The sequence below is a fragment of the Equus przewalskii genome, chromosome 2, assembly GCF_037783145.1.
Source record: "Equus przewalskii isolate Varuska chromosome 2, EquPr2, whole genome shotgun sequence".
NCBI lineage: Eukaryota > Metazoa > Chordata > Mammalia > Perissodactyla > Equidae > Equus > Equus przewalskii.
The window spans coordinates 47717239-47729569 of record NC_091832.1 but is presented as its reverse complement, the minus strand read 5'-3'; the positions used below and the strand labels follow the sequence as shown (position 1 = coordinate 47729569).

At 54.8% G+C, this 12331-nt stretch overlaps 1 protein-coding gene across 6 annotated transcripts in view; it reads left to right on the top strand.

The window, feature by feature from the left end:
• Nucleotides 1–12331, top strand: part of PRKCZ (protein kinase C zeta) — a 112034-nt gene that overhangs the window by 72791 nt on the left and 26912 nt on the right. For 5 of the 6 annotated variants that reach the window (XM_070611119.1, XM_070611122.1, XM_070611120.1 and 2 more), the window contains 4 exons: nucleotides 1809–1894; nucleotides 8775–8906; nucleotides 10193–10271; nucleotides 11682–11734. In XM_070611119.1, the coding sequence (XP_070467220.1) occupies nucleotides 1809–1894; nucleotides 8775–8906; nucleotides 10193–10271; nucleotides 11682–11734 (350 nt within the window). Of the gene's footprint in view, nucleotides 1–1381; nucleotides 1646–1808; nucleotides 1895–8774; nucleotides 8907–10192; nucleotides 10272–11681; nucleotides 11735–12331 lie in introns of those variants that run through there. The other variant, XM_070611123.1, reaches the window with a different exon arrangement.

The following is a 12331-nucleotide window of genomic DNA, read 5'->3' as shown; positions in this document are numbered from 1 at the left end:
GCAGGGGTCCGGTTTATTGCCTTCATGCTCCACACCAGTGAGGGTCACACAGGGCTTTCTGTCCTGCCCCCTTGATGAGTGTGTCCAGCCTGCTGTGGGCCCCCTCATACCCTTTGGCCTGGGCTAGGACGTCTTTGAGTTTCTTATTTTCAGTGGTTTCAATCAAAATAAAGGATGTCCAGTTGGGCATAGTTTTAGACTTCCACGTGGCGTGTGCGCTGGGCTCGAGAAGGAGCAGTGTTGGTGCTGGTGTGTTGCTGTCTGACCAGCTCAGCTCTCCCTGTGTCTCGGTGTCCATCTCTGTCACTCGGCGCCTTGTTACTCTCTGCGGGGACAGCCAGGGGCTGTGAATGCCACACAGGGAGGGTCAGTCCTGTGGACGTTAGCAGGCCCCGCCGTGGGCCAAGCTTCCCCCAAATCAAGCCAGGTGGCTAGAAGGACCAGGTGTGTCAGGATGCACCCTGCCATCTGGGCAGAGGCCCTGAGGCGTCACCAGGGACTCTGGAGCTGAGAGGCGGATGCGCTGAGGGTGCTGTGGCTCCCAGTGGTATTTGCCCTCCGTGGCCAGCAGGCCTGAAGGCCCAGGTGTGGACTCCGAGGTGGGTGGGGCGGGCGGGTTGCAGGCTCGTGCCGTCTCCAGCCTGGCCCTGTTCTCTCTGGGTGTCGGCCGAGAGCCTGCAGCAGGGAATTTTGAGGGCCCACCAGGCAACACCTGGGCCTCTACGAAACCCCAGCCGCCCCGCAGCTTCGGGGCTCCTGCTCCCGGAGGAGCCCGGACTTCGTTTCTCACTCCGTCTCCCACTGAAGGGGAGAAGCAGGGTTTGCGGTCACCATGACCTGATTTCGGCAGGTTCCAGCCAGAGCTAGTAATTTGCTTATTTTAAAAACATTCCGTTACAATTTCCACATTAGTATGTCCGTGGCGCTTCCATGACTCTCATGAAAGTCGCTTTTACTGCAGAACTTTATAAAAGCACAAAGCTTCCCGTTGTATCCTGGATATTTTGTTTCACATACGTTCGTTTCAAAGGGTTTTGAAGGCGCAGTGTTAGAAGCATTTTAAGGGAGAATAAAACCAACCGTTCTCGTTATACTTTTAGCTCTGGCATTTTTAATGAGCGGTGTTCTTCCTCAGAAGTTTGAATTATTGAATGCGTGTTGTGAAAGCGACATTTTTGGTAACTTGCGATTCAGCATAAGTGTGCCGTTTGCTTTGCTTTCCTTCTGCTCCCAGGTTCCTCAGGCGGAGGGAGGCTCGGCGGGCGCTCCCTCGTGTCCGGCCGGGGGGTGGAGTGGTGCAGGCTGAGCGCTGCGTTCCAGGCTGGCCGTGGATCTGGCGCCGCAGCCCCTGCCCCTCCGTGACGTTTACCGTAAATATCACGTGAGCTCGTGGCTGTCTGAACTGTGTCCCTGTGTGGAAAAGGGGCCTGGATTTCACACCCGGAGGGAAGAAGGTGGAAAGGAAAAGGAGTGGTGGGCATGCTGGGCCTCGGATGATTTTACTGCCTGACCCTCCTTGGGCGGCGTCCTCGTGGCAAATCCCGGCTGCTCAGCTGTGGTCCGAGGCACCCCCGTCTCTGTTCTTCCCACCTGGGCTGCCATCTCCAGCAGCCATGGCTGTGACATGAGCATCATGCGAGGAGAGGCAAGGCGGGGCGGCCGCCAGGGATGCTGTCATCTCAGCCCCGGCTTCCCACGGCTCTGGCCACCTGGACGGGAGTGGCCTGTTCCCGCCTACACCTTGCGTGGTGGAGTGGGGCTAGCGGGCCGATATGCTGCTGCTCACACTTTTCTCATATCCTTTCTAGAATCCATCTACCGCCGTGGAGCCAGAAGATGGAGGAAGCTGTACCGCGCCAACGGCCATCTCTTCCAAGCCAAGCGCTTTAACAGGGTGAGTGTCGCTGCCTGGGGATGCGCTAGTCGAGGGCCATCCGCGTGCCGTGTGCAGAGAGCGGGGGAGTGCTTCCTGCAGCCAGCAGGCTGGGCTCACTCAGCGCACAGGCTGTCCAGAGCGGGTTACAGAAACACCTCTCTCCATCACGGATGAGCCTTTGACAAGGCTTCCTGGGCCCGTGAAGGTTCCAGTTCGGGTCTTTTTGCAGATGGTGGCTGCTCGACGAAGGTGGTCTGAGTGTCTCAGGGACCCCGGGCCGTCCCTGGGTGTGTAATCCTCCCTCAGGGCCCCTGGCTCTGAGGTCCCGGCCTGCTGGCGTCCAGAAGCAGGCCTGCGCATTTATCAGAGAACACCAGGCTGCATGTTGTACTGCACCCGGTGTTTCCTGTTGGCTGCAAGGGTCTCCTGGGAACCCCAGAAGCTCCAGACAGCCCCCCAGTCTCTGCCACCCGCTTGACCGCACTGCCCACCCGTTCCCCAGGGTTTTAGCTTAGTTTCCATTGTTGCTTTTCATGATATCTTTCCGTTCTCTAGAAACGACGTGATTCACGTGGCTTTGTAGTTGTTCCATTTGACGATGGAAGGGGAGGTGCCTTTGGCTAAGGACCATCAGTGTCCAGGGGCTACCAGAACAAGCACCCAGACTCGGGGCTGAAAACAGGTTCATTCTCACGGTCTGGAGGCTGAAAGTCCAAAGCCAAGGTGTCGCAGGGCCACGCCCCCTGACGTCTCTAGAGGAGGCTGCTTCCTACCTCTCCCAGCTCCTGGTGCTGCGGCGTCCGTCCCTTGGCCTATAGCTACAGCACTCTAGCCTCTGCCTGTCTTCACGTGGCCTTCTCCTCTCCGTGTCTCTGTTCTCATAAGGACACCAGTTGTGATCAGGCTCCACCCACTCCAGTAGGACCTCATTTTAACTTAACTAGCTACACCTGCAAAGACACTGTTTCCAAATAAGGCCACATTCTGAGGTTCTGGGCGGACATGAATTTGAGGGACATCTCTCCACCCACAACAGCAGCCAAGCACATGCTCACCTGGGGGCCTTTGCACATGCTCACCTGGGTACCTTTGAACGTGCTCTCCTGGGGGCCTTTGCACGTGCTCACCTGGGTACCTTTGAACGTGCTCTCCTGGGGGCCTTTGCACGTGCTGAGTGCCGTGCCTGGCCCACCCTCCTTCCCCTACATCCTCAGAGCTGATGCTCTTCCTTATTTTCTATCTTGGCTCAAATGTCCATCCCTGTGGCCCCTTCTCTGTCCCCTCCACTCACGTATGCTCCTGACGTTCCTCACAGTGTGTGCCATCTCCCCACTGGGCGTGCACAGGGACTCTGCCTTGTTCAGGCTGTGTCCCCACACCTGGCACATAGTGGGTACACACTACTTGTTTATTGTAATTAATGAGAGGAGGAGAGTCAACTGGGCGAGACCTGGGGGCGCTGCACTGGGGACCAGGAAGGAATGGGGTGTGCCCATCAGCAATGAGAGGGACCCTGGGAAGCCAGCTGGGAGGCAGGAGAGCGCAGGGTCTGTGACATATCGATCGGATGCCTTGGGGAGGTCAGACATCATGGAGCAAGAAGCTGTGGGAGGACAGCGAGTGCCAAGTGCTGCCATGGGCTGGGGAGAGAGGGCGAAGGATACATGACTGATGGGCCCTTGTCATGTTTCTGGGCCGACTGACTGGGTGTGGACATGAGGTTTTGCAGTGAGCCAACCGGACGGACAGGATAAAGCCTGGCTGCTGCAAGTGTGGAGCGATAGAAACCTCCAGCCCCCAGGAGGCGAGGCACCCGCTGCCCCTCCTCGCTCTGCAGCCAGCTGGCTTCTTTCTGTGCCTCTGGGCGCCAGCTCCGTTCTGGCCAGAGAGGGGTCCTTGGCAGATGGGACAAGCCACCCTCAGGATACCAGAGAGAGAATTCTGGAAGCCCTGCGCCCATGTCATCTTTCAGTGAAACGCTTGTTTCCTTCATTACTGGCTGACTCACTAGTCCAAGAAGAAGCCCACCCACTCAGCAAGTTGGGCCAGGGCCCGGGCAGCACAGAGGGGCCTGGCCCTTCCCACCCTGCAGAGTTTTGGAAGAAAAACCCAGTTTTCTGATGGCAGGGTGCAGACCCTGACACTCTCTGCCCCCTGCCTGCTCCTCCTGCGCCCCCTCCCCAAAATCAGTGGGCACAGGCTGTTCCTCCCCGTGGAGGAGCAGGTGCTTGGTGCAGTTCCCACTACAGCCCCACCCCCACCCCAGTACAGATGCTCAGCTGCCCCCCAAGTGCCAGTGAGCGGGTTGTCACAAACACAGAGAGGCTGAGAAGCGAGCCGACCCAAAGACCCCTGACTCTTCGGTCCTTCAGTTGTTCACAGATGGGGAGGCAGGCGTGCCTGCACCCCTGCTGTCTTCGGGTTCTGGGCCCATGTCCTGCAGCCCCTGGAGGCCGGCTCGGCGCTGCTCACTCCGGGTTAATTACAGGGCTGCTTGCTGCAGCTCCACTTGTCTCCTGGAAGTGCAAGTTGGGTTCTGCCAGAATCAGCAAGACTTAAGGGCAAAAGCCAACAAGAGATCATTTCTCACGTTTGCTTACTGGCGACCCAGGACGGAAAGTGAGTGGGTGTCAGTCACACCATCCTGAGACTTCCTGCCTAGATCTTTAGTCATGCATGACACGACTTCTCTTCTAGAACAACGAGAGAAGTCCAGCTGGTGAACCAGAGGGAGGGTTTCTGGGCAGGAGCTGAGAAGGGAGCCTCTGTCCCAGGAGAGGGGCCCTGGTGACATGGATGGGACAACGGGAGGCCCAGCCTGTAGAACAGAACTAATGGTCAGAGCCTGGCCCTGGGAACTCTGGGGCATGAGCGTTCCCCATAAAGGAGAGAGGGACCGACCAATAAATGCTAACGAGACAATTGGTTAATTGTGGTTCCAGGGAGGGAGGAGTCCAGGGCATTTGTTCGCATCAAAGTCAGTCACAAGTGGATTAATTTAAGATAAACATAAAAACCTGGAAGCGATGCAGGGTCAGGGAACAGACTGGGTGGGGAGACCAGAGGGGACATGGGTCTCTAGACTCGGCCACGTATTTGTTCAGGTTTCTGCAGTTTCCAAACAAGTTAGATGTAAAAACGTACAGGAAAAGTGTTTGTAGCAAATAAAGCTTAGAATAAGAGATCAGAACAATATATGTGTTTATTGTATAAAAGAGCTCCTAGAAATTGGCTTTTTGGTAAATGCTAAAAGTCTAAAGGCGGATAAGGATGTAAATGGTTAATTAAATAAGTACTGAAACTGTTCATAAATGTAGGTGGCTTAACCCTCATTGGTAATCAATGACTTACAAGACATTTTCCCGTCAGAGTCAAAGACATTAAAAGTCATTAGAGGGCCGGCCCGGTGGTGCAGCGGTTAAGTGCACATGTTCCGCTTTGGCAGCCTGGGGTTCGCCGGTTCGGATCCCGGTGCGGACATGGCACCACTTGGCACGACATGCTGTGGTAGGCGTCCCACATATAAAGTAGAGGAAGATGGGCATGGATGTTAGCTCAGGGCCAGTCTTCCTCAGCAAAAAGAGGAGGACTGGCAGTAGTTAGCTCAGGGCTAATCTTCCTCAAAAAAGAAAAAAAAAAGTCGTTAGAGCTCAGTGTTGCTGTGTGTGCGGCAGTGGGGTCCACTCCTCCTGGAGGTTGCGGACGTGGACCCCTGCTTTCTGGAAACCGAGTGGGAAATAGGTGTCAGTGGCTTTAGGGTGCTCCTATCCTGTGGTTGTCTGCAGCACATCTGTCTGAAAGAAATCCGTGGTTCAAAGGTTTGCGTATATGGAAGAGCAGCTCAGTGTTGTTCTCACAAGTGGGGACAGTATCTAACCTACTCTTACTCCCTTTGCTGTGTAACAAGTGACCCCACTCAGGGGCCTAAACCACCCCACTTTATATTCCCCTCCACCCCCCGGCCTGGAGCTGCTGGAGGAGCTTCTGCCGGTCCTGTGGGCCCTCGTGCTGCAGGGCCGGCTGGGTGGACGGTCCGAGGACTTTGGCCTTCAATGTGAGTGGACAGGAAGCAGAGGGTCAACTTGCTCACTTGGGCCCCTCGTGGGGAAGAGACTTGGGAGCGAGGACGGGGCAGAGAGACCCATTCTGAAGATGCTACCCAGGAGCGGCAATGTCAGTCAAGGATTTCTCCTGAGCTTCTTGGTCTGAACAACTGATAGAACAGCACTTAGCAAGGGTTTCCTGTAAAGGGCAGAGAGCAAATACTTTAGACTTTGTGGGCCATGAGGTCTCTGTTGCAACTACTCAACTCCGCCCATAGAATGCAAAAGCAGCCATGGACGGTAGTTAAATGAATGCAACTGTGTTCCAATAAAACTTTATTTATAAACACAGGTGATGGGCCGCATTTGGCCCACAGCTGTAGCTTGCCCATCACTAGACTAGACCAGAAAGTTGGAGTCACCACTGGCTAAATGATCAAGGCTGTGAGAGGAGCAGGTTTGGGGCCTAGTATGAGAACCCCGACACCGTGCATCAGGGATGCAGAGGATGGAGGGGAAATGAGGCTTCCTCCCCAGGGCAGCAGAATGGCTCCTTGTACCTCTTCTGAAGAGAAGAGAGAACACTCTTCCTGAGACTCTGAAGCCTCAAGCTGGACCTCACACAGGCTTGTAGCCCAAATCCACGCAGCTGGGCAGGCCCAGCCGGGCAGCACCCCCAGGAGGCTGGAAAAAGAACCCAGCCTCAAGGATTTCCACAGATACACGAACAGGACGTCTGAGCTCACAGTCAAAAGCCACAACTTGCAGCGGGAAACACTGTGCGTGGACAGGGAGCAGAGGATCAACAAGCAAGAACCAGCAGAAACCCAGACCGGAGGTGTAGACCGACTGCGTTTGAAACGTGTTGAGTACGATTGGAAAATTGAAACCAGTGATTGAAAATAGGAGCACGGAACCAATGTGACAGCCTGTAAGAGAGAGTTAAAAATATTTTTACCCCATTAGTCTGTGGCAGCCTCTCCTGAGGAGTTCATGCATGGGGTCTCTGTGTAGTCGGTGCTGACACGTGGCACATTCACGCTGCCATCGGTCAGCAGTTGTCCCGGCCCGGCCCCTCTTGGGGGGAACTCTTAGGAGAAGGAATCTTTGTTAATTTGCAAAGCCTGTGAATTTGCCTCTAAATATGACCCAAGCATTGCAGATTAAGTGTTAAATGGTGACTTAGAGGAAGCTGCACACATTTAGCACGTTACACTAAAAACGTGAATTTTTTTAATGGTTTCATAAACGGTGTCGGACAGGACAGCAGACTCAGAAGAGAATGAAAGCCAGTCTTCGTGTTGAAGCTCCTTCCTTGAATTGTGCATGTGTGCTCAGCAGTTGCCCTGCTGGGGCAAAGACGCCAATGTTGGTGTTAAACTGGATTGGCCAGAGTCGGAGGTCTTGGGTGGGAGGCCCCCTGTGGCTGGCCCCTGCGTGGCCCTCACCGCTGTCCGTTGCATTCAGGCCATTCCCAGATGGAGCCCACGATCCGTGTTTGGCTTCTTGTGGGGCGGACGATTTGGGCAACAGGGAGGACTTGGAATAAATTCTTTTCTTTTTCCTTTTCTTTCCAAAGTTAAAGGCTCTGTGTGTGTGTGTGTGTGTGTGTGTGTGTGTGTGTGTGTGTGTGTGTATGTACTTGTCTGAAGCAAACATTTGTTGGTGTCCACTGTGTGCTGGGCACTGTCCCAGGTGCTGGCCCCACTACCTTGACCAGGACGTACAGGCTCTGTGTGTGGGGAGGGGGCTCCCTCGGCCCCGGTTTCCAAGCACAACTCTTCTCTGCTGAGAAAGTGGCTTCTCAGTGCCCACTGGCCCGCGAGCAGGCACGTCCCAGGGGGGCTGGCGCCTTAGTTGTTTCGCTTGGCTGCAACGCCTGCCCTCGCATTCTCAGGACTGGATCTGTTTTCTTGCGTGAACTCAGCTCAGATGGCTAGCGCCCTTGTATTCCTTTTTATTCCTCTTCAGGAGTAATTTGAGACTCTCTCAAAAGAGAGAAATTTGTTAAAAATGGCAGAAGAGGGCTAAAACCTGTAAATCAGTTATGGCTGGGGAAAATTCTAAATGGGAAACAAGCACCTGTCGACATGCACACGTCACATGACCGTGAAGGTGACTTTGGTCTCACATAGCAAATGTCACCGGGTTTCTGAGCATGTCCATCCTCGTGCATTTCGAAACATTCCAAAATCATGATCCCCAAACAAGCTGATGTGTCATTAATTTCAAATTGTTTAGAATCATGAAAAACAACATCGACCATTTAAAATCTTTAAAAATACTGGGGAAAAAAGCCAAGATAATTGCATACAGCCCTATAGCCATTCAAAAGTATAACGAGGCAGAAGGCCAGGCCGGGTCGCTTTCTCCCGGTCATTTGGCTGACACGTTTGGATGAGGGTCAGGCAAGGGCCTTCCCCACCCTCTCAGCCGGGGTCACTCCACCCAGGCAGGACCCCCCTGGCTGTTCCACACACAGCCCAGCATGAGCTGTGAGGCCCCCTCTGGCCCCTGTGAGCAAGGGGCCTTGCCCATGGAGGGGTCTCGTCACCCTGCCCCACACGGCCTGCCCTTTGCCCCTCACCCAGAGCAGGGCCCCAGTGCCCCCCTTGGGGCTACAGGTCCCTCCAACCTTGGGCTGGACCCCAGTTGGGGCTACTGAGCCTGAGCAGGGCCTGGTGCCCAGAAATGACAAGGTGACAGGGTCACCTCTTCCTGCAGCTCCATGTCATCTTTTGAGAAAATCCGTGAAGGTGCACTATGCCCCAGTGCTTGCCTGAGTCCCCTCAGTGTAGCGTGGGCCTCAGGGGACACCGGGCCCCCAGCCTGACGGCTCCTGTTCTTGCCCACAGAGAGCTTACTGTGGCCAGTGCAGCGAAAGGATATGGGGTCTCGCGAGGCAGGGCTACAGGTGCATCAACTGCAAACTGCTGGTCCATAAACGCTGCCACGTCCTCGTCCCGCTGACCTGCAACAGGCATATGGTGAGTGTGGGCCAGGTAAGGCCCTGGGGGGATATGGGGCGCTTCGGATAGCATGGGGGAGGTGGGGAGTGCAGCCTTGAGCCCATTGTCCACGCTGACCCTGTGACCCTTGGTCCTCTTGACCCAGTGGGGTCCTGACACTGTCCCTGACACTGATGAGACAAGAGGAGGGCACACTTGTGGGCTGCAGAGTGATGGCCCAGGCCAGCGGTCTGGGACAGGACCCTTCTTCCCGAGCCCTGAGAGCCCCCAGCACTCTTGGGGGGCCTGCAGGCTCCTCTGTGGCTCTGGGCTGGGAGCAGGGGGTAAGCAGTGGCTCGTCTGTACCCTGGTCGTGAGGCAGTTCTTGTGGAGCGGCAGAGGTGGAAGCCCCATGCTGCTCTGAGAGTCAGAGCACCCGGGCGGTGGGCTGTGCCCTCACCACCAGCTGGTGATCGCGGACCCGAAGCGTCCAGGCCCTTTGCTGGTTGTTGATGGACTTTTCCTTACTGAGCATGCAGGCCTGGCTGTGCACATGAGTGGGAGCCTAGACTGAACGATTAATCCCTCTGGGTGCGGCAGGCACAGGGCAGGAGGGTGGACTCATCTGCGTCCTGCCAGAGCAGGAGCGGGAAAGACACCTCTGGGGGCTGATGGGCTGTCACCTCTCACAGGACAGGAGCAGAGTCTGAAGCCGGGTCTCACTCCGATGGTGGCAGAGCACTGGGACATGGGTGTCCCCATGCAGACTGGTGCTGGGTGAATTGGCACAGTCTTTCTAGGGGTCCTTTCAGCTGTGGCTGCTAAAAACCATAAGAGCACACATATCCTTTGACCCCCTAGGTCCACGTTAGCCTAAGAAATGAGGTGAGCCCCGAAGATGCAGTCAGTTAGGGGCTGAGGGATGCCAATGCCTGGAGCCTAGATGTCCACCAGTAGGCAGCTGTCTCAATTATGACGTCAGCCCTGTGGAACCCCGAGAGCCAGAGACGGGGCTCCGTGCCTGACCGCTGACAGATGCGCATGACATGGCGGTGGGAGTCTGGGGGGAGGCAACCAAGAATTATATAAAAACACTCATTTTATAAAGCACCTGCTGGAAAGGTCACAGCCTGAGGTGTCTCTGCCTGTGGAATGACAGGTAATTTCGTTGTTTGTCTTTCCAGCTTCAGTGCAGTAATGTAACAGCTGTATTTGTGTCAGGGTGTTCTGATACATGTTACAGTGTATTATAATAGGCGATTTGAAAAGTCACTAGCGTCTGTAGAAGCTTACATGGTCGCTTTGTAACGCCCATCTCTCTGCAGGATCCTGTCATGCCTTCCCAGGAACCTGCAGTAGATGACAAGGACGACGTGGACCTTCCCTCGGAGGAGACCCATGGAAGTAGGGGCTGCTTCCTTCCCGTTGGCGGAGCACCGGCTCTCCTCACCCTGGAATGCCTCCTCGCCTCCCCTTTCTGACCAGGAATCCTTTCTAGATCCCAGCCACTCTCCGGGGGTCAATATTGGCTAACATGGCTGCCTTGCCACGGGCCGGGGACGTGCTCTCCAGGGCCTCCCCTCATCCCCAGGCAGAGGTGGGCGGGGCGGGGTGGCTTTTGCTGGACACCCACGTCTCTGTGAGTTGCTGCCTTGGGAGTCCAGGGGTAAGGATTTCTCTTGCCAACTTCAGGAGCTCTAGAAGGCACTTATTGCAGTGGCCACCATGGCCAGCTCCCTCCCACAAGTCGGCTGCTGCACAGAGCTGATGTCTGTGGGAAGGCCTCCTGGGTAGCTGCTGTGCACATGGTGTGCTGTTGTGTGGTTCTCGGGCTTTAGTGGGATTAGTGTGTGTGCACACGCGCACGTGTGTGTAGGAGACTTTTTTTAGTGCTAAGAAGCATTCAGAGGGAGATTTTGAATACCAGTTGGACTGATGGCCCAGCTCTGAGCTCCCACAGTTCTGTGGACTATTACAAGGGTGTGTGAGACCCCTGGCCCTCACTTGATAAATGTGAGTTCCGTCCCCTAGGAGCCCTTGAAGGGTGAAATGAGACCACAGAACATAAAGCAGTTAGCACAGGACCTCACACAAAGGAGACTCCTAACAAACAAGCCCCCACACCCAACCATCCTCCCCTCCATCCAACCACCCATCCACCCATCCAACCATCTAACCATCCATCCACCCATCCACCCATCCAACTGTCCAACCATCCATCCATCCACCCAAATATCCACCCGTCCCTCCACCCAGTCACCCACCCAACCATCCATCTATCCATCCATCTGTCCACCCAAACATCCATCTACCCACCCATCCACCCAATTATCCACCCAATCATCCACCCAACCAACCATCCATCCATCCATCCATCAATCAATCACCATCCATCCATCTATCCATCACCATCCATCCATCTGTCCACTCATCTACCCATCCATCCACCCACCCACCTATCCATCCATCTGTCCATCTGCATACTCTAAAAAATGAGGTATGGAAGACTAGACACCAAAATCTTATGACTAGTTACTTCAGATGAATCACTGGGGAAACTTGTCACAAATGCAGATTCCCAAGCCCCACCCCCAGATGTTCAGAGTCAGCAGGTCTGGGTATGGCCCAGGAAGCTGCATTTTCTTAAGACTCTAGTTGAGTCAGATGTGGCTGCTCCATGCATGCGCCCTGAGCACCACTGGCTTGGCCTGGGCCACTGTGTCTGCAGAGGCACCAGGGTCTGTGGGGTCCCTGTGTCTTGGGCCATCCGCTGACAGTACCCGTAACATCCATTTTTCCTCCTCTCTGCACTAGTTGCTTATATTTCTTCAACCCGGAAACATGACAGCATTAAAGATGATTCTGAGGTGAGTGTCTAAAATGACTCATTGGTATTTCCAACATCCTTTTTAGAAGTTCATTAGCTCATTTCTGGGGCATTTATGGAAATTTAAATATGAACTAGGCATGTTTAAGTCTTGTCGCTCATCTTAAACGAGGGCGTGATCTTGTGGACATCCAGGATGTTGCACACTGAAGCATTAGGGCTGAAATCCCGTGGAGTCTTTCAAATATTTACAGAGGTAACCTTGAATAGCTAGATGGGCAGAGGGTACGTGAATATGGCAAAACATGAGCCTTTTCTGGATCTCAGAGCTGAGGCTGTGGTGCTTACTGTACGATTCTTACGCTGATGCAGAGCTGGAGGGTGGGGTGTTGTTGGCTGAGTCTGTGTGAGCCCGTGGCAGGCCTGGTCTGAGCCTGGGTCAGGGGACTTCTCTGACCTTAGGATCCTGTTCTGTCGAGTTTGGGTAATGATTACCCCTTTTCGTGAGGGTAAACCAAGAGCGTTTGTATGAACACTTAGCACCAGGCCTGGCACATGGGAAGCTTGCCACAGCACTGACCGTTTGTGTGGCTGTTTCCACATCAGCACAGGGTGGCTGAGGCCGTCACAGCAGGCC